At 43.2% G+C, this 19,723-nt stretch overlaps 1 protein-coding gene across 1 annotated transcript in view; it reads right to left on the bottom strand.

Annotated features, from left to right (window-relative positions):
* SEC24A (SEC24 homolog A, COPII coat complex component) overlaps nucleotides 1-19,723 on the bottom strand; it is a gene marked incomplete at its 5' end in the record, with an annotated part of 49,873 nt that overhangs the window by 14,669 nt on the left and 15,481 nt on the right. The window contains 13 exons of the mRNA XM_029051068.2: nucleotides 1,045-1,203; nucleotides 2,583-2,703; nucleotides 5,556-5,762; nucleotides 6,825-6,880; nucleotides 8,772-8,890; nucleotides 9,644-9,756; nucleotides 9,996-10,105; nucleotides 13,338-13,464; nucleotides 14,195-14,297; nucleotides 16,142-16,314; nucleotides 16,620-16,780; nucleotides 17,064-17,141; nucleotides 19,444-19,617. Of these exons, the coding sequence (XP_028906901.1) occupies nucleotides 1,045-1,203; nucleotides 2,583-2,703; nucleotides 5,556-5,762; nucleotides 6,825-6,880; nucleotides 8,772-8,890; nucleotides 9,644-9,756; nucleotides 9,996-10,105; nucleotides 13,338-13,464; nucleotides 14,195-14,297; nucleotides 16,142-16,314; nucleotides 16,620-16,780; nucleotides 17,064-17,141; nucleotides 19,444-19,617 (1,701 nt within the window). The remainder of the gene's footprint in view (nucleotides 1-1,044; nucleotides 1,204-2,582; nucleotides 2,704-5,555; nucleotides 5,763-6,824; nucleotides 6,881-8,771; nucleotides 8,891-9,643; nucleotides 9,757-9,995; nucleotides 10,106-13,337; nucleotides 13,465-14,194; nucleotides 14,298-16,141; nucleotides 16,315-16,619; nucleotides 16,781-17,063; nucleotides 17,142-19,443; nucleotides 19,618-19,723) is intronic.

The raw sequence follows: 19,723 nt of genomic DNA, 5'->3' as shown, positions 1-19,723 counted from the left end.
CAAGAGGCTATGATCCCCTCCACAGCCTTTCATTTGGTATGGCTGTTAGCCCTTTTCTTCCAACTCCTTTCCGCTTTTCTGCCTGGAATTTCTGCACACCACTTCATTCACTGCAATCACTTCATTGCTGCGGTTAGGCTCTCCCCACATCTCTTCCCTCTGCCTTTTCTCCTTGAATGTATGTGTGTGGGCTGCCCTGAGGAAGTTTGGGGAGCTGGCTGCCTTTTGTCTCAAGGACGATTAAAACAGGAATGTCTGGAAATTTCACCTCAGCACAATGCACTCACACAACTCCTGCTGCCCCTGGGGAAACAATGCCTGGGGCCACGAGAAACAGGGACAGCGGGTGGGGAGGAGGGATGCTCCCCGCCAAAAGGAAGCTGATACCCAACCATTCCCTGGAGGTGCTGCTAGAAGGCCAAAGAAGTCTGCCAGGGTTGAAGACAAAAGGAGCGGAATTCTAGGGTGTTTGGCGGTGCTCAGAGACTACTCGGATACCAGAGACTTTCCCTTGGGTCAACTGGACCCTGGCTGGGACACTGAGCATAACCAAAGGACAGATTGGGGATAAGTCTCTATGGGTCAGCGAGTTGACTTGCTGTGGTTTAGAACCCCATCTATAACTGGACCCGCCTGCTGGTGAATCACTACCAGTCAGGGAGTCCTTCATTTAGTCACCACCACCACCGTGTCTTTGTGCTCCTCTCGGGGACAGAAACAAGGGGCCGCTTGACACTTTCTCTGCTCCCACAACCCCCTCACGGATTCTCCCCGCCAGAGTCTGTCTCCCCTTCTAGACTGTAAGCTCGCTGTGGGCAGGGAATGTGTCTATAATTACTGTTATACTGTCCTCTCCCAACCACTTAGTACGGTGCTCTGCCCACATTAAGTGCTCAGTAAATATGATTGAATGAATTTCATTAGACCAATATTTTAGAATATGAGTTCTCTGAGGTCAACCTTTAATAGGAAGCATCATGGAACCCGTGCTTTTATAGTACAAAATAAGATAGTCAGATCTACAAAGGAAACATTGTTTCTGACCTTTGGTGCATCTTATCCTCATGACTGCTTCAAAACCAATCTTTCTAGTTAAGTAGCGCTTCAGTTCCTTCTGCAGCTTCTCTACTTGAACTGGATTATGCTGGTGATGGTAAGATGGGTAGTAATAGACACTACCTGCAGAATATCTAGAAATACATCCTGGAAGATATAAAATACACAACAAATGTGGACATTCACAGTTAGTGGCTTTCTGGTGAGTTGAGTCAAATTTTTTTAATGCAATCAAATAAGTGGTATTTATTAAGCCCTCATTTCTTAATTTCCACTCCCTTCTGCATCAACGTCGCCCTTGGATTTGCACGCTTTATTAACCCGCCCCTCAACCCCATGGCCCTTACGTACACAACCGTAATTTATCTATATTAATGTCTGTGTCCCTCTCTAGGCTGTAAGCTTGTTGTGGACCCGGAACGAGTTTACCAACTCAGTTATACTGTATTCTCCCAAGCACTTAGTATAATGCTCTGCACACAGTTAACACTCAGTAAATATGACTGATTGATTCAGTGAGTACAAGGCATGTCCCAAGTACTTGGGAGAACAAATAAACTTATTTGCCACCTACGAGGAACTTACAATTCAACAGGGACAGGGGAAAGAATGCAATTATTTATAAATGCAGCATGAAGATACATATTGGCCAGTGTTTCCAGAATAGGCCATATGAACGGTCCATTAGGATTCACAACTGTAACAAGAACCAATTAGCATAATTTTCCACCAGTGTGATTTTGAATGGAAAATGAACCTGTTCAAGTATGAATTAGCAGTGAATACCAACGTTTAAATGAAGTTCACTCCTAATTCATACTTATGCAGGCTAGAGAGCTGTGACTTTTTATGGTGGGCAGGAAATGTGTCTGTTCCCCTTATGTACTCTCCCAAGCGCTCAATACAGCACTTTGCACACAGTAAGCGCTCAAATATGATTAATGAATGAATGGTATCTCTTAAACGCTATGTTTCAAACACAGTTCTTAGTGCTGGGGCGAATCAACTTAATCAGGCCAAATACAGTCCCTGTTCTGCATTGGGCTCAGAGTCTAAGTAGGAGGGTGAACAGATATTGAAAAGGTTTTCACTGTGCAATGTATATTCCCTATCTTTTCCCTGGCCAGATGAAGCTACCAGGTCACAGTGCTACAGAGAGCACTGACTCGCACCTGAGGCTGTCCGCCCAAAGTCTGCCTTCAAAAGTAGTTTTTCTCCTGAGCCAATCTTCACAGGTCTCATACTGCTATGCATCCATCAGGATTTTAAATTTATTGCTAAAATCAGCCTAAGCAATTCGAGATGAAAAAATAACATCAATAGTATTTACTGAGCACTCACCTCTGGGCAGAATAATGTCCTACACACTTGGGAGAGTACCCTACAACTCAATTGGCAGACACGATCTCTGCCAAAATACAGCCACTCATGCCACTCAGTGCAACACTGATAAGGAATCTCTTTACCAATGAGGAAATTAACGGTGGAGCAATGTGGAAAGTAGGAATGTGGCAAAAGTGACTTACCTAAAGAAGCCAAGTCAGAGTACTGCCCGCTGAGAAGGAACAAATCAACTGCTACCTGTTGGCCCGAGCAGTCCAGGGCTAACTTCTTATAGAAATCAGTGGACGGTGTGAGATGTATGTCCTGTTCACCACAAGAAATCCCAAAAGAAGTTTCACTAAATGCACTATAAATGCCTCCTAAGACTGTACATCAACTTCCCTAACCACCCGAACAACAGAGAACACATCGGAGCTAGAAAACTGTCAAAGTGATGGGCATCAATAATAATTACAGCATTTATTAAGAGCTTACTACGTGTTAATCACTGGGGTACCTAGAAGGTGATCTAACCAGACACAGTGCCTGTCCCACCTGGGGCTCACAATCCAGCTCATCCCCTTTTTTCAGATGAGAAAACTAAGGCCCATCACCCATATATTCTTGCAAGAAATCAAGTGTGTTTCTGCACACAAGAGCACCGACTGATTCACTGGGCCTGGAGCCAGAGAGTTCTGCTTAGACTGGAGTGTTGCTCAAGTCCTGCCCTTCCCACCTGGCTCCCTGTATCACCCTGACTTCATGGATCACTTCTGGATAGGTGTGGCTGAGGGGGACAGGTAAGGGCAGGGAGGATGTGGTGAGGATGTAAAAGGAACCCAAATCCCTTGAAGATATGCAACACAAACATGGACTCTTCTTCCAATTTTCATGACGGTCAAAGCAGGAGACAGGAAGAGCTTCACACCACACTGCAGACTCCCCTCTCTTCAGTCTATCCTCCTACTCTTCTCCCCTCCTCAAAAATCTTCAATAGCTACCCACTACAATCCATTTCAAACAGGAATACCTGACATCGGATTCTAGGCTCTCCACCAGCTGCCTTCTCTTCATTCACCTAAGCCCAATCTCTCTAATAATAATAATGAGTTAATGATGGCATTTGTTAAGCACTTACTATATGCCAAGCACTGCTCTAAGCGCTGGGGTAGATAGAAGGTAATCAGACCATCCTTCCCGTCTCTCGGGCCCGCAATCTCGGTGTCATCCTTGACTCGTCTCTCTCGTCACTCCACACATCCTATCCGTTACCAAGATCTACCGGTTTCACCTATACAATATCGCCAAGATCCGCCCTTTCCTCTCCACCCAAACGGCTACCTTACTGCTACAGGCTCTCGTTATATCCCGGCTAGACTACTGTGTCAGCCTTCTCTCTGACCTCCCTTCCTCCTCTCTCGCCCTGCTCCGGTCTATTCTTCACTCCGCTGCCCGGCTCATCTTTCTGCAGAAACGATCTGGGCATGTCACTCCCCTTCTTAAACAACTCCAGTGGTTGCCTATCAACCTCCACTCCAAACAAAAACTCCTCACTCTAGGCTTCAAGGCTCTCCATCACCTTGCCCCTTCCTACCTCTCCTCCCTTCTCTCTTTCTACCACCCACCCTGCACGCTCTGCTCCTCTGCCGCCCACCTCCTCACCGTCCCTCGGTCTCGCCTATCCCGCCGTCGACCCCTGGGCCACGTCCTCCCGCGGTCCCGGAACGCCCTCCCTCCTCACCTCCGCCAAACTGATTCTCTTCCCCTCTTCAAAACCCTACTTAAAACTCACCTCCTCCAAGAGGCCTTCCCAGACTGAGCTCCTCTTCCCCCTCTACTCCCTCTGCCATCCCCCCTTTACCTCTCCGCAGCTAAACCCCCTTTTTCCCCTTTTCCCTCTGCTCCTCCACCTCTCCCTTCCCTTCCCCACAGCACTGTACTCGTCCGCTCAACTGTATATATTTCCATTGCCCTATTTATTTTGTTAATGAATTGTACATCGCCTTGATTCTATTTAGTTGCCATCGATTTTTACGAGATGTTCTTCCCCTTGACTCTATTTATTGCCATTGTTCTTGTCTGTCCATCTCCCCCGATTAGACCGTAAGCCCATCAAACGGCAGGGACTGTCTCTATCTGTTGCCGACTTGTTCATTCCAAGCGCTTAGTACAGTGCTCTGCACATAGTAAGCGCTCAATAAATACTATTGAATGAATGAATGAATGAATGAAAGGTTGTCCCACGTGAAGCTCAGTCTTAATCCCCATTTTACAGATGAGGTAACAGGCAGAGAACAGTTAAGTGGCTTGCCCAAGGTCACAGAGCAGACAAGTGGCGGAGCCGGGATTAGAACCCACGTCCTCTGACTCCCAAGCCCGTACTCTTGCCATTAAGCCACGCTGCTTCTCTCTGCTCCTTCCAAGCCAACCTAGGTACATCTTGCTACTTTCGGGTATGATTCACTGCACACTCCCTACCTCCTGCTCGAAACGGTTCCTGTCAAATAAGCCCAACTACATTCCTTCCCTTCCAAAGCCTTCTTTAAAACACACACATACGTACCCTATATCCGCCCCACCAACCCCTCTCTCCCCGCTGGTACACATTCCCCAAGTCCCTCGACATCCCATCAACTCTCCTAAGCATTCATGGAAAGCAGCGTGAATAACCTTCACAACTTTCTGAACTTGAATTCCAGACTTACTCATTCCAGGAGTCAGACAATATCTGCGTTTCCAGCCAGGGAAGAGCAGACCCACAAATGGTGGCTTTCTGATCTATGAGCTTGCTGAACAGGTGACCGTTCATCCCCCACTAAAATGCCCCCCAACTTTTGCTCTCATACGTTGGCATCTACGCTTGTGTATATATCATTTTATTTGCTCCTACATTTTTTCATTTATTTCTATTTACTTTTACTGTTACCAGTTGTAACGGTGTTTCCCTTTCACCCCCAATATATGCATTCAACGTCTGAATGCTCTCCTCCCCTAACAGACCGCAAGCTTCATGGGTAGTGACCACTTCTTTTACTTTTACTCTAGCGCAGTACAGCGTACAGTACTATACAGTGCTGCACACAAGGTAGGCGCTCAGATCCTAACGGTTACGCTCGACGGCAGAAGAGCACCCCCGCGGTCCTTATCGGAACGTGGAGGTTCGGCGTTTTTCTGACCTTAGCGGATGCTCTTTGGTTAGGTTCTTCGCGGGACTTTAATGCTCCTGCTCCAATAGACGGAAGCTGGGTTTGGAAGACAGTGATACGGCCACCAGTGGGGGACATCAGTTTAAAGGCTGCCTGCAGTGCAGGGCCCAAAGCGCTCTGGGTCTCTAAAGACTTGATAAACATCTGAGGCAACGTCTTCAGTAGGTCCTGGATGAGCTGGTGGAATGAAAGTGCAAAAACTCCCTTAGGCATGTCATAATTTTACAGACTGGATTTCACCGTGAGTCAATGGCTAAAACCGAAGACAAGACACATCTGGGAACCATGAAGATGGCTAGAGAACCTACAGACAACACGATAAACAATGAGTTTTGTCTTAAGACAGATGAGCCTATTATTAAGTCGATGTTATAAGATCGGCAAGCAACATGGATCAGGATTGGGTCCTTACAGTTCTTGCACATGCAGAGGTTCCAGCAAGACTATAAGTCCAAGAGATTTTTGCCAAAGTGTCTGAGGGTGCAAGGCCTCACTTTTAAAGAATGTCAGGAACTTTAATCCCCTCTAAGCATTTCACTCAAGTCCACCATCAAGTGAGTTTCAGGGCTCCCTGCTTTAAAATCTAAACCATTTAGTTAAATTTGCCAACTAGCCATACCACTTAAAGGAAAAAAAAATCAATATTTACGCAGGATGAGTTGCACGAATAAGGAGAGTTAATGGAAGAAAAAAAAGTTTCACTCCACATAGTCATATGTGCCAATATCCCAAACCAGAGACTCGTTCATTAAAATGTTACCCCCTACTGTAAATGTACAGGGTAGACAACATAATCCCTTCAGACACATTCGGTTCACCTCTCACTGCATTATGTCATGTCAATTTCCAGGCTGGTAATAGGACAGTTTCTTCTGAACTGACCCCAAAGTCATTCTGTGAATTAGAAAAGCAAAGTGCACTGAACGCAGCATAGCTGTTGTGCCTCTTTTAAAAGACGAAATGCCTCCACTCCAAAACGCTACCCGTCCTAAAGATGGAATCTGCTGGTTTGCCACCTTCGTTTGAGCAAGCAATATTATTACACAACATTAAGTCAACAGCAGACTACAGAACTACACTGCAAAACCTCGAGGGAAGGTGAATTTGAAAATATTGCCAATGGTCTAAAATTCTGTAATTTCATAGAACTGGGCGGTATTTTACTGTACTTCATTTAAATAGCACAATGATTTAATTCTACCTTAAAGGCTTCGTACCATGAGGGAAAAGAGGTCTTACCTCTTTATTTTCATTTAAATTTACTAACAAGTTTTCTGGCATTGGTATGAAGACATCTGAAAAAGAAAGGTATTTAGGGTTCAGTTATTTCAATTAAAGCAATCCAGAACCCCCTGTCCCTCATCAAACTCCAGTCCCCCAGTGCCTGATGCATTTGGGCTCATAAGGAAGAGATATTCTGATGGGCTTATGCTTATGACATCCAGCTTGGTTATGATCCCTCTAGCCGTCTTGAATCACTCAGTCGATCAAGGGTATTTACCGAGCGCTCGCTGTGTGCAGAGGACTCGCTTTACTGAGCACTTGGGAGAGTAAAATACATTATTGCCCACCAGCACCAATGTAGAGAAGGGATCTGGTGAACAGAAACCGGAGAAGGTGGCTCTAAGCCCATTAGGCAGAGTTAAGGACGCTCTGCAAAAGCGCCAGGACCTCAGGGCATTGGAGCTCAGAGGGAGCCATTGTGGGAGACAAGGTGCGCATCTCAGCCTGGGAGGAGAAAAGAGGCAGACGTGACTGGGGAGAGCTTGAAATTGTTTCTGCAGAAGAAAACCCACAGAATGAGTAATTCAATTTGACTGGGTAAGAGTGCCACCCTAAAAAAACAACCATTTTAAATTGGCAGGTTGTTGGTTCACAGCTTTCTAGTTTGCCAAGGACTCACTAATGAATGATTCACCCCAAAGAGCCCTGCTCCTTAGGTCAAGGGCAGCAATTTGGAAGGTTGGTTTCAGCTCCCTGCCTATTCCTGGAAGCCACCCAGACCCAGGCTACTCGGTGCAGAGAAGAAAATGTTGACTAACCGGAAACCCAGGGGGCTTTTCTATAACAAACATCATGGCATTCATTAAGTGCTTAGTATGTGTCAAGCACTGTTCTAAGCATTGAGGTAGATACAAGCGAATCACATTGGACACAGTCCCTGTCCCACCTGGGTTCACAGTCTAAGAGAAGGGAGAGCAGGTACTGAACTTCCATTTTACAGATGAGGAAACTGAGGCACAGAAAAGTTAAGTGACTTGCCCACGGTCACAAAGCAGGCCAGTGGCAGAGTTGGGATTAGAATCCGGGCCCTCTGACTCCCACATCCATGCTCTTTCCTCCAGGCCACGCTGTCATCTCCCTGTATCTATGAGGCACACTGCTGACAGTGTTCGAATCACCCAGTTCCTTTGCATTGCAGGGTGCTGTTACCATTCCTGAAGACTGGGATTTGTCTGACATTCTGTGGGGCAGAGTGGCAACCCCTGAACCCACTGGATGTGCAATTTCAAATGAGGAGCTCGATTTAAAATTCATCTTTAAATCCTGCCTCAATAGGTGCCTGACTCAACAAGCCATTTAACAGTTTTGAACACTATAAAAAATAATTATTTTCTAGCTTAAATTTGTGAACTTGTTTAAGACTCGATTCACTTATGTCATAAATGGACTCACTCCAGAACTCTTTGAATCAAGTTACAGTTTCCTGTACTGGCCCTTAAAAGGGAAACCTATTGAAAGTGCCCATAGTTCCCTACTGCTGATTTTGCAAAAAGAGTATCTGTGTGCACTGTGTCACACAGTGGCCAACTGTATTTCTTTCCAAACAAAACACTTTAGATGGCGAATGTAGATATGACCAAGGAAAAATTAAGAAACGGAGAAGAAAAAAACCAAAACTAAACACGTCTACCCCGAAGATTGACCGTGAACTGAAAACAGTTAAGGAATTTTTAAAATCTTTCCATGACTGCATAAGGGTCTCGTTAATTCAAGATCTTACCCCAAATATTTAAAATTTGACCCTGAAGGAGACCACTTCTAATCTGTATGTGGTTCCCAATACACTGTTGATGCTCAATAAATGTTAAATTGCATTTAGCTAGCACAACTGCAACTTTATTTTCCAATGTGGAAAATCCCTAAGGCATTTGAAAACTCATGTCATAAAAGTTTTCCACATACCTTCAATATCTGAAACTATTAGCATATGAGGCTGAGACAAGCCTTCTTGCAGACTGTAGAAGTGAATTGCACTGTCAAATGTGATGAAACCAATTTTTGTTCGAGTGTTGCCAGGAAGCCTAAAAAGAAGTTCAGGGGTTAAACACAAAATATTTTCTATGTCCCTATATCTAGCCACCAGAGATTGTACGGCAAGGTTCTATTTTATAGGGCAGTAGGGCAAATCAACATGTCACCTATCAAAGCCACCACAGGTTCCACCAATTAAGGCGCACAGTATTAATCTCCATTTTACAGATAAACTGAGGCACAGAGAAGTTATGTGACTTGGCCAAGGTCACTCAGCAGAGAAGTGGCAGAGCACTTCTTTTGACGCACTTACTCAAAATGCTCCTTTTGGCACTAATGGAAGATCTTGATAGAGCCAAAACAACTCATCTTCTCCCAAAGAAGACCAAAGGGTCTAAGAGAGGTGCGCTGGGATCTTCTTTCTAGAAATTATTTTACTTCTAAAAAAAATTAAGGACTAATAATGCTAAGAATGCATTTCATTTTCATAGGATGGATGCATTAAGTTTCAGAAATACCTAAATTTTTACCACTGCTCACTTTACAACTGAAAATAGGAGTCTATGCTTTAATTGTTAAATTGTTGTTTTGAGCACTTCTGCGTACCTAAAGAGACAACATAAATATCTTTCTAAATGTCAGTTCACTCGACAAGTTGAAGTTTGAGGAAAGGAAAGGACGAATGAATAGAATAAATCACATTCTAAGGCTAATTTTGAGTTTTATAGGAACAGAATTAGGATGTAATTTTATCATTAGGTTACTTTCAGGTCAAAGAATAATTCTCAAGGTGTAAGACTTACGAGTCCAGATTTTCTAGCAAACTCTGGCAGACTGCATTCAAGTATCCGGTTTCAACTGCATTGTGAGATACATCAAACACAAAGAGGTACACAGGTGGCTGAGGTGGGCGTAACTAAAAGAACAAAACATACACGCTTCAGTTAAAATTATGTGCTGGGATTTCAGTTTTAGCACCCCGGTCACTCATCATGGCAATAAAACAGTGTACCCAGATGGAACTAACTCCACTCAAATAAGCATTCCTATGCCATGTATCTAAGTCATGCTTTCAAAATGGACAACGTTCACGATCCACCCTGTTCCAGTTCACTCTGACAGATTAAAAATGAAAAAAAAAAGTTAACAGTTCACCATGTATTCTGAAGGAGCCATAAACTCAATAGTAGCATTTTGAACTTCAGGTCTTCTGTGGGGTTCTCCATACACTCTAGTCATTGGATTGTACATGAATTCTTCAGGAACTACAAACACAGAAAGCATTTAATAAATACAGCGTCCACAACAACAGGGTGTAAAGGAGGCAAAGAAGCAGTCAACCCAAATGAAACACTAACACTAGGAGTGTTGAGTAGTTACAGCTGAATGCACTTTCTACTTTCTACTTTCATTTTCCAACAGGACGTTCAATTTGACCCTGTGCCTTCATTCCCTAAATTTAATCATAATGCCTTCAGGGTTACGTGTGAATGCTCGTCTCATTTCAGCTCCTTCTGCATATGTGATCTAGGGGTAAGCAGAGGCCATTTCCTCCAGTGTCAGATCAGTGACTTCCTGGTCAGGGTGATGGTGCTATTTTGCGCTACCCCTTGTGGTCCCTGGTGGTAGATTCTCCCAGTGGAGAGGGAGGAAGTAGTGGGAGACAGGTGCACTATTCTCTGGTGCTGCTAACAATGTGGTGGTAGAGGGAAAAGAGAGCAGCGTGGTGTAGTGGATGGAGCACTGGCCTGGGAGTCAGAAGGTCACGGGTTCTAATCCTGACTCTGCCACTTGTCTACCGCATGACCGTAGGCAAGTCACTTCCCTTCGTCTCAGTTACCTCATCTGTAAAATGAGGATTGAGGCCGCGAGCCCCACATGGGACAGGGACTGGGTCCAACTTGATTTGCTTGTATACACCCCAGCACTTAGCACAGTGCCTGGCACACAGTAAGCGCTTAACAAATACCATCATTATTATTATTAGACTGTGAGCCCTGTGACTGACAGGGACTGTGTCCAACTTGAATGAATGAATCTTCTATTAACCCCAGGGCTTAGAACATAAGCACTTGACCTCTCACCCACATCCTGTCTCTAGCCTGGAATACCCTCCCCCAACAATTACGCTCCCATTCTTCAAAGCCTTACTGAAGACCCACTCCTCCAAGAAGCCTTCCCTGCCTAAGCTCTCTTTTCCTTTTTTTCCACTCCCTTCTGTGTCACCCTGACATGTTCCCTTTATTCATCACCCCCCTTCCAGCCCGACAGCACTTAGACATATCTTTTGTTCATTTATTTCATTGACTGTCTCCCCCTCTAGACTCTAAGCTCACTGTGGGCAGGGAATGTGTGTTATATTGTACTCTTCCAAACACTTAGTACAGTAAGTGCTGAATAAATACAATTGACTGACTTGATCAGTACCAGAATAATTATTATATCGTTATTGTTTAGAGATTTGGAAGGGAGACAAGGGCAGGAGTAAAGGGATGAGGTTTCCAGGCTGGCACGGAAACCATCCCACCCAACTTTTCCAGCTGCAGCAGCATAATGGCCAGCAGAATGGCCATAATGGCCCTTCTACTGACAAGCACCCGCAACAGGCAGGGATGAGGCTGTCTAGCAAGAGCCACATCAGGGGTGCCTTTCTGAACTGAGATACATGAATCCAAACAGGATCCAAGAATGCCCGTCTCAGGCAAGTTCACAAGTTCACCAGGTGACCTAATTTCCGGGCAGAACACCTGAAATTTCAAGAGCCAAAGGCTGGACTTTCATAGCTTCCTGAAAGGCCATAACTACAAGTTATGCATTCCCCAAACCTTTATGGGTTTATCCAGCCTCACCGCAAATCCTCATTAAATTGTAGCTATGGAAAGGAATGCTTCCCTCTCCCCCAGTCAATATTTTCCTTTTCAGATTTTTTCCTGAATAAAAATGTATGTTTACCTCTGCTTTTGTTCCCAATTACATGAAATGGTTCCCATGTGATAAAATGGGAAGAATTTTGAGAAGCAGCGTGACCTAGTGAAAAGAACATGGGTCTGGTAGTCAAAAGGACCTGGGTTCTAATCCCAGCTCCATCACTTACCTGCTCTGTGAGCTTGGGCAAGTCACTTAACTTCCCTGTGCCTAAATTACCACAACTGTAAAATGGAAATTAAGACTGTGAGCCCCATGTGGGACAAGGACTGTATCTAACCCGGCTTGCTTATATCCATCCGAGCCCTACGTACATACGCCTGGCACTCAAATAGGCACTCAAATACCGTAAAAAAAAAAAAAAGGAATTCATCTCAGAAAAGGCATGTTAGTTTACAGTAGCACCTGCCATTACCATCACTTTCTCTGCTGGCCGATTATGCAGCTTTCAAAATCTCATTACTAAATGCCAAGTGTTTGCTTATAGGAAATGGAGAGCATGGGCCAGCTAAGGGTGATTGGTTCGGGTGTTCTCAGGCTGGGAGTGTGCAGTCCTACAGGACTCATGGGAGTGCTGTAGGAGAATCACAGAGCGATTCTCAGGCTCCAGGGAGTTACTTCAACCCTAACAACCTCATTCCCCTTATAATCAATTGGTGGTTTTATAGAACGCTTACTGTGTGCAGATCACTTCACTGAGCACTTGGCAGAGTGCAATATGACAGAGTTGGTAGATATGTTCCCTGCCCAGAAGGAGCTTAAAGTTTAGAGGATAATGGCATCTGTTAAGCGTTACTACGTGCCAGGCACTGTACTAAGCACCGGGGTAGATACATACTAATCAGGTAGGACGCAACCCCTGTCCCACAAGGGGCTTACAGTCTAAGTGGGATGGAGAACAGGTATTGACTCCCCATTTTACAGTTGAAGACGCTGAGGCAAAGAGAAATTAAGTCACACAGCATGCATCTGGCAGAGCTGGGATTTCTAACCTCTAGGCCCGTGCTCTTTTTTTTAAAATTAGCAATATGGCCTAGTGTTTAGAGCATGGGCCTGGCAGTCAGAAGAACCTGGATTCTAATCCCAGCTCCATCACATATCTGCTGTGTAACCTTTGGTAAGCCACTTAAGTTCTTTGGGCCTCAGTTACCTCAGCTGTAAAATGGGGATTAAGATTGCAAGCTACACATGGGACAGGGACTGTGTCCAACCTGATTAGCTTGTATAATAATGATGGCAATTGTTGAGCACTTACTATGTGCCACACATATTTATATCTACCCTAGCTCTTAGTACAGTGTGCCATTAAAAAAAAGAGAGAGGGTATAGACAGAGAATGGACGAGGACCTAGAATTGGGCCTTGAGGGACTCATACAGTTAGAGGGTGGGAGGCAGAGGAGCCTGAGAATGAGCAACCAGAGACAAAGCCACATGGTACTGACCCAGAGAGGTTTTTTTGGGGGGGGGGGATGGGGAAAGGGGTGGGGAGTACTTAGACTATGGAGCATTCCCAGACCCCCACTGAGTGTTCCTGGCTGAGTATATTCAAAATCCCCTGGTTCAATACCTACCATCATTCACTCGGTAACACAAGTTGCACTTCCATCTCCTTTGGTCAAGAAAGCTGACAAAGGGGTTGATGTATGTCCTGCACGAACGACATCTCACAATTGTACTGGAGGTAACTACGGGCAATTGCTAAAAAAGACAAAGTTATTATGCTCTAAAAGCATCTTAATGAATATTTTCAGGCCTTGGGATCGCACCTATTGCTTCTGATGTGAGTTCTGATGGAGTCACAGTTCTGCAGATATACAGTACTTGGAATTTAAGACAAGATGCTTCAAATTGAGTTTGAACTGGCTTTTTTTGTCTTTTTTTTTAAAACTGCAAAAGTAGGAGAGTTGAATCTGGCTGCTCTTCCCTCCTCGCCTTCCCAGCAGTCTCTTTCCATGACTCCAAGGAGCAATAAGCACACCCAGAAATTTAGGGTGGCCCAAAGGATGTACAGGGAAATCACACTGAAAGCACCATTCAAAAACAAATTACTTCTGCTTCTATTTAAATAGAGTGTACTTTGTCATAATATCCCATTTACTGTTGTCTTACTCATACAATTCAAAAGCCTCAATTTTCTTCAAGACAAAGGAGATTAATCAAGTGACAGGGGCTACAAAGATAAAAAGAGCCACACATCTTGAGAAAGCCACCTCTCAGAATCTCCTTCAACAGTAGCATTTTACTTGGAACCTGGATGAGATGTAGTTCAAATTTTCAAACTAGGCCTCCGGGAGCGATTAAAACATCAATTTTACAGGTGTCTAAATTATTCCTGAAGTTATTTTTTTCCCTGAATGATTACAGTGAAAAGACCCTCACATGTCTGATTTTAAATATCTGGAGACTCATTTCGAGCACTTTAACATACCAGTAAGTCTTTGAAAGGATGAAGCAGCAGTCCCAAAGGAAGTTTGGCTTTGTTCAATAAGGCCTGAGTTTGAGGAATATTGGTCAAGGTACACCGGAACAACCTAGACAGATGAAAATGAATATCTGAGCAAGTAAAAGTTACATAGTTAAAAACATTCCAAGGGCACCCACCGATAATTTCAACTAGGTCCTTTTTAAAATTTCACTGCAAACTAAAACCAAACATTTTAACTCAAGCACTTCCAGAAAGAGAGGCCAAATCATCCATCCCGCCCCAATTAAGTCACTTTGTTGGCTGCAATAAATTTTTCCTAATCAGGCTATCAAACATGGTTTTCATTATATTGGCAGAGTTTGACTTATGGTTACATGTACAATAGCCTCATTTAGTTTTGATTTCAAAAATAAATGTTTAAATTATATTTTAAAAATAAAGTTTTGAACGTGATATGAACGGACCACTTCAAACACTGACGCTCAAGTTACCAGTAACCCCCAATATGAAAGGTGCTAAACATTATTTATCCAAATCTCTTGACTCCTGAGGTTTTCATAGCAAATGCATTTGAAAGGCATGTTTTAGACAAGGGCAATCCATGCAGCTGATTCCATTCTTTAGCACACAGCAACCAGGAAGCCTCAACTCTGGAGCGGCATTAGGTGTTTTTCCAAAACCCAGGAGTCGGCTGGGAGGAGGGAGAAGTTCAGAGGACCCAGGAGCCAATGGAAAGAGTAATCTGCTGGACCAGTCTCGGACAATCAGCAATGTTTATGCAGCTGGGTGTAGCACAAGGGATATCCTCCAACCACAAGGTCCTCCCAGATGCTCCAGCTTTAGGTAAGTAAAATCATCCCTGAGCAGACTTCCATAACACGTGTTTGCAGTATGCGTTTTGGCTAGGATGAGATTAGGAAACTAGGGAATGCTCATTCATCAGTGTGAGCTTGTCTGGGTTTAGTTTGCCACATTACTGAAGAAATGGCTGTACACCAGCACATGGTGTCACAATAGTTGAGTACTACAGCACAATTTTCCTTAATGCAAGGTTTCGCAACAACATTCAGAGAGAAGCAGCCGGGCTGGACCTGGGAGTTGGAAGACCTGGGTTCTATTCCTAGCTCCTCCACTTGCTTGCTGGGTGACCTTGGGCAAGGCACTCGGCTTCTCTTTTTCAGTTCCCTCATCTGCAAAATGGGGATTCAATACCTGTACTCTAGCCTTAGACTGTGAGCCCCACTTGGGATCTGATTATCTTGTATTAACCCCAGTGTTCAGTACAGTGCTTGACATACAGTAAACCCTTAATACCACAGTGCTTCTCATTATTGTTATTAATAACCCTCCCATTCATTATAGGAGTGCCTCCCCCATCAAGCCAGTCTTCCAGCATGTTATCTGGCTGGGTTTGTATTTCAAACCACAACCGGGTGGTTCCCCAGGAGTCTAACTGCTGGGCCTGTCAGTTGTTGGTTTGGTCCCGGCCAACTGTTTCGGCAGCCAATTAGCCATAAGGGACATACCAAAAGTCTCACAAGGCTTAGGAGTTAGAATGCAACAGAACGAAAGAAACCAAATTATGTTTCTCTTTTTGAGAGTAAAACCTCATCGGGGAAACCCCAGTATCAGGACCCCTATGTTTCAAAGTATTCGAATCAGTCCATTTTCAAAGCAATCTGCCTGGATTTCTTCAACTTGTTTCAGTTAAGTGCTCATGTAATTTTCAAGGGCTTAGTACAAGTGCTCTGCCCACAGTGAGCACTCAATAAATACAACTGAATGATGAATGTAATCAAATTTACTCTTCTTGAAACATCTACATATTCATTTTAAGAAAATTATCTTTGCCATGGATTCATGACATATATCTAAAATAAAGTTTGGGAAATGGAGAAATCATTGCAAGTTAAATTTTAGACGATTTTGCATTACTTTTAAAAGTCTTACTCTGGGTTACAGTTGAGTTTCTGGATATCTTCATGCAGGTTTGGGACAGGAGCCTTTAATGGGGTTGGAGGAAGCATATTTCTCTCTTGGAGAAGATTGACCATTCTTAATCCTTCAGGGTGTAAACTCAACCCACCCATGGTTGCAGTTAAGTGATTAGCACCTATGGGAGGCTTAAAAAAAAAATCATTTACATTAATTGTTTTTTCGATTTACCTTTTTAAAAACTCGGCTTTCTAAATTCAATCAAGTTATCCAATTCAACAATATCGTAGCTCTGAAGAAAACATGCAAAAATAGAAAGCTTTAAATAAAAGCATCCAGCTCATCAATTACAAAAGTTATCTTCACATTAATTAAGGAAACTTGGAATATTACAAGTCCTCCAAACCAGCCCTGGAGAACACACCTGTAAGGCAAGGCATGGCGAGGGGGTGCGGCAGAAAGAGGGAAAAGTAGTAAAGCAACAAAAGTTTACCTGAGAAAATGGCTGTGGTCCACTGGGATACTGCAAGGATGTGGACGACATTCCCGGTGCCCCGGGCACAGCTACATTTTGGTAGCCTGGTGGTAAGGTTGGATACGAATACCCAACGTTTCGGGCCACTTTAGGATTCTGGTTGGGAGGATGTGATGCTCCTAAATATAGAAGAGAAATCTGAGTCTAAACACAAAAAAGATAAGCATATTTCCACTAAAACGAGAACAGAGTCATGCATGACTACAGCTAAGATCATTCATTTAATTTGCAAAACACTTGTGGATTGATTAACATTTCCAAGAGAGTGAAATTATTAGGAATTTTCTTCTGTGCACTTAAATTTTCTGCCCCCAAAATATTAACAGCATATTAGAATTTATTTTCACTTTGAATTTCTATTGAAGAACACTTCACTGATACAAATATTTATTAACGCCTTACCCATGAAGCCACCTCCTTCAATTGCATCATAGCTGTTGTAGACCGTAGATCCATTATTGGCTGTCGATGCAACATCACCTATAGTGTGTAAAGAAAAAAAAAAGCAACAAAAAGGGAGTCCATTAAAAGAACACCCAAGACTGAATGCAGAGGCAGAATGGCTTCAGTTTCCAAGTCAGGTTGAAACTTTTAAAACATGAAAAAGCAAAACAAACTACCCCCCAAAACCTGGGAATCGATAAGATTTCTTCCTAAACATTCTGTCAGAGCAGAGCACCCAGGCACATCATTAGACTGTGAAGTTCATTGTGGGCAGGGTACCTACCAACTCAGCTGTATTGTATTATACTTTCCCAAGCACTTAGTACAGTCCTCTGCTCACAGTAAGCGCTCAATAAATACCACTGATTGATAATAGATGTCAGAGAAACTATAAACTCCTTATAGGAGATTCTCTTTTAGAGGTAGGTACAAGTGTGCACTTAAGGAGCCAGGTTAAACCAGTCAAGCTAGGCATCAGAAATTGCAGTAACTGTTATAATTTACTAGATGGAGCTGGAGTTGTATAAAAGTACTGGGAGAATCATCACAACCCATTTAACAAAAAGATCGTTGGATGACATGATGCAAAAGATGGTGAAAAAAGACTAAGACTGTGCTTTTTAGTCACAAGAAAAGCAGTTTAAAGGAAAGATTTCAGATTAAGAAGCCAACTATTGAATCCTGGTTACTAAGCTAAAATTGTTAAGGGTTTGGGGACTTCAATATCATACCAAGAGGTCAAAAGAACCATTCATTCATTCATTCAATAGTATTTATTGAGTGCTTACTATGTGCAGAGCACTGTACTAAGCACTTGGAATGTACAAATCAGTAACAGAGAGAGACAGTTCCTGCCCTCTGACGGGCTTACAGTCTAATCGGGGGAGACAGGCAGACAAGAACAATGGCAATAAATAGAGTCAAGGGGAAGAACATCTCATAAAAACAATCGGGGGAGACGGACAGACAATAACAATGGCAATAAACAGAATCAAGACTGAGGCGAGATCAAACACTGAAGTCAGTAAATTAATTTTAACAGAAAAAAAAAAATCACAGCACAAGTGCAAAAATTCTCAAGATTTTTCCAACTCTCCAGTCACAAACAGGAATAGTTGCTTAAGACCAACTAAATTTCTTTTCAACAACAAAGAAGTGGTTCCTCTTTGCCAGTTCCAGAAAACATCAAGACCTCTGCTTAGAGAGATTTTTTTAAAAATCCCATTCCAGTAGAAAACAGTATTATGCTATCATTTAATATTCTGAAATCTCTTCATTTTGGATGAAGCTTCATACTGATATTACTGTAGTATTTCTGTTACCATGGCTTCTGATTCTCACAGCTGTTCTTGTGACTGTTAATGCTTTAGGCTGTCTTTATCCCAAAGATCACACCATTCATTAGTCTTAACTTTGCCCTTTCCTCCCAAACTGCAATAGTTGAAAAATGATATAACACAAAACTCCGCCTAGATTCCAAAGCCTGAGCCATCATCATGCAATTGCCTGAGGATAAGTACAAAGTCAAAACGACTTGATGAAACACATAGTGATAAAAGCAGTTACATAATGTGGTTATAAAAGCAACTTTTAAAAATAAAAATGCATGTGTAAAGAATGTAAGGAAGTCAACTGAAAAGAGATGGGTCTTGTATCTTATATCTTAGCCTGCAAGGCAAGAGACTGAGTCTTTACTAAACCAGGAAGGGCAAGGAATTTGATTAGTGAGAAAATTATGCTGCATCGCATTCACGGGGCAAAACAGTGCTTATACCACCGAGGTCTTTTCAAAGCCAGTGTCTTCACTATTTGCTTTAGATATAAGGCCGACTGACAATGAACGGCTGAATCAGTGGTACTTAGTGAGCTCTTACTGTGAGCAAGAGCGCTGAATTAAGCACCAGGGAGGGTTCATTAAACAATCCCTGCCCATAAGGAGCTTACAGTTTGGATCGGGGAGACAGACATTATAATAAATTACAGATAAAGGAAATGGCAAAGTATAAATACTTCGGGGCTGAGGATGAGGTGAATACCAAGTGTTTAAGGGGTAGATTTCAGCGCATAGACAAATGATGGAATGTTCTACGCAACTGTCTGAATAGAATGCAGTGGTGATGTCAGAAGGAACAGGGGCTCACATGCATGTGGAGCTGGTCCAGGTGACATGAGTTTTGTTTAAGGTGAGGCTAATCAAGAACTTAACCTCCATATTTGAGTACTGAATGTGCTACAATTCTGCTGGTCGGGGATGTTTTACATTCTGTCGGGATCTGTCCATAATTCCTTAACAGTAAAACATTTTGGACCTTTCCCCTTGTGGTTCAGAATTCCTTACCTTCTGGGTTTGTAGCTGAATTATTATGGGTTTGGGGAATAGCACTGTTTGGTGATCCTCTTGGGGGAGCCAGTGGCCTTATTGGAGGTGGGCCTCCAGAGGGAGGAGGTCCAACAGGAGCCCGAGTTGGCTGAAAAGTTGTAGGCAAAGGCTGATTCACCAGTGGGGCAGAGCCTGTAGAAACATTTATTTTCACAAAAAACAGAGTATTTGAGGATAGCTATAGTACACAACTAGGTTTTCCAATATTGTACCTCAAGCTCAATTTACAGTAACGTCA

The sequence above is a fragment of the Ornithorhynchus anatinus genome, chromosome X1 (assembly GCF_004115215.2).
Source record: "Ornithorhynchus anatinus isolate Pmale09 chromosome X1, mOrnAna1.pri.v4, whole genome shotgun sequence".
NCBI lineage: Eukaryota > Metazoa > Chordata > Mammalia > Monotremata > Ornithorhynchidae > Ornithorhynchus > Ornithorhynchus anatinus.
The sequence above is the reverse complement of the archived record's forward strand: the minus strand, read 5'-3'. Positions and strand labels throughout refer to the sequence as shown.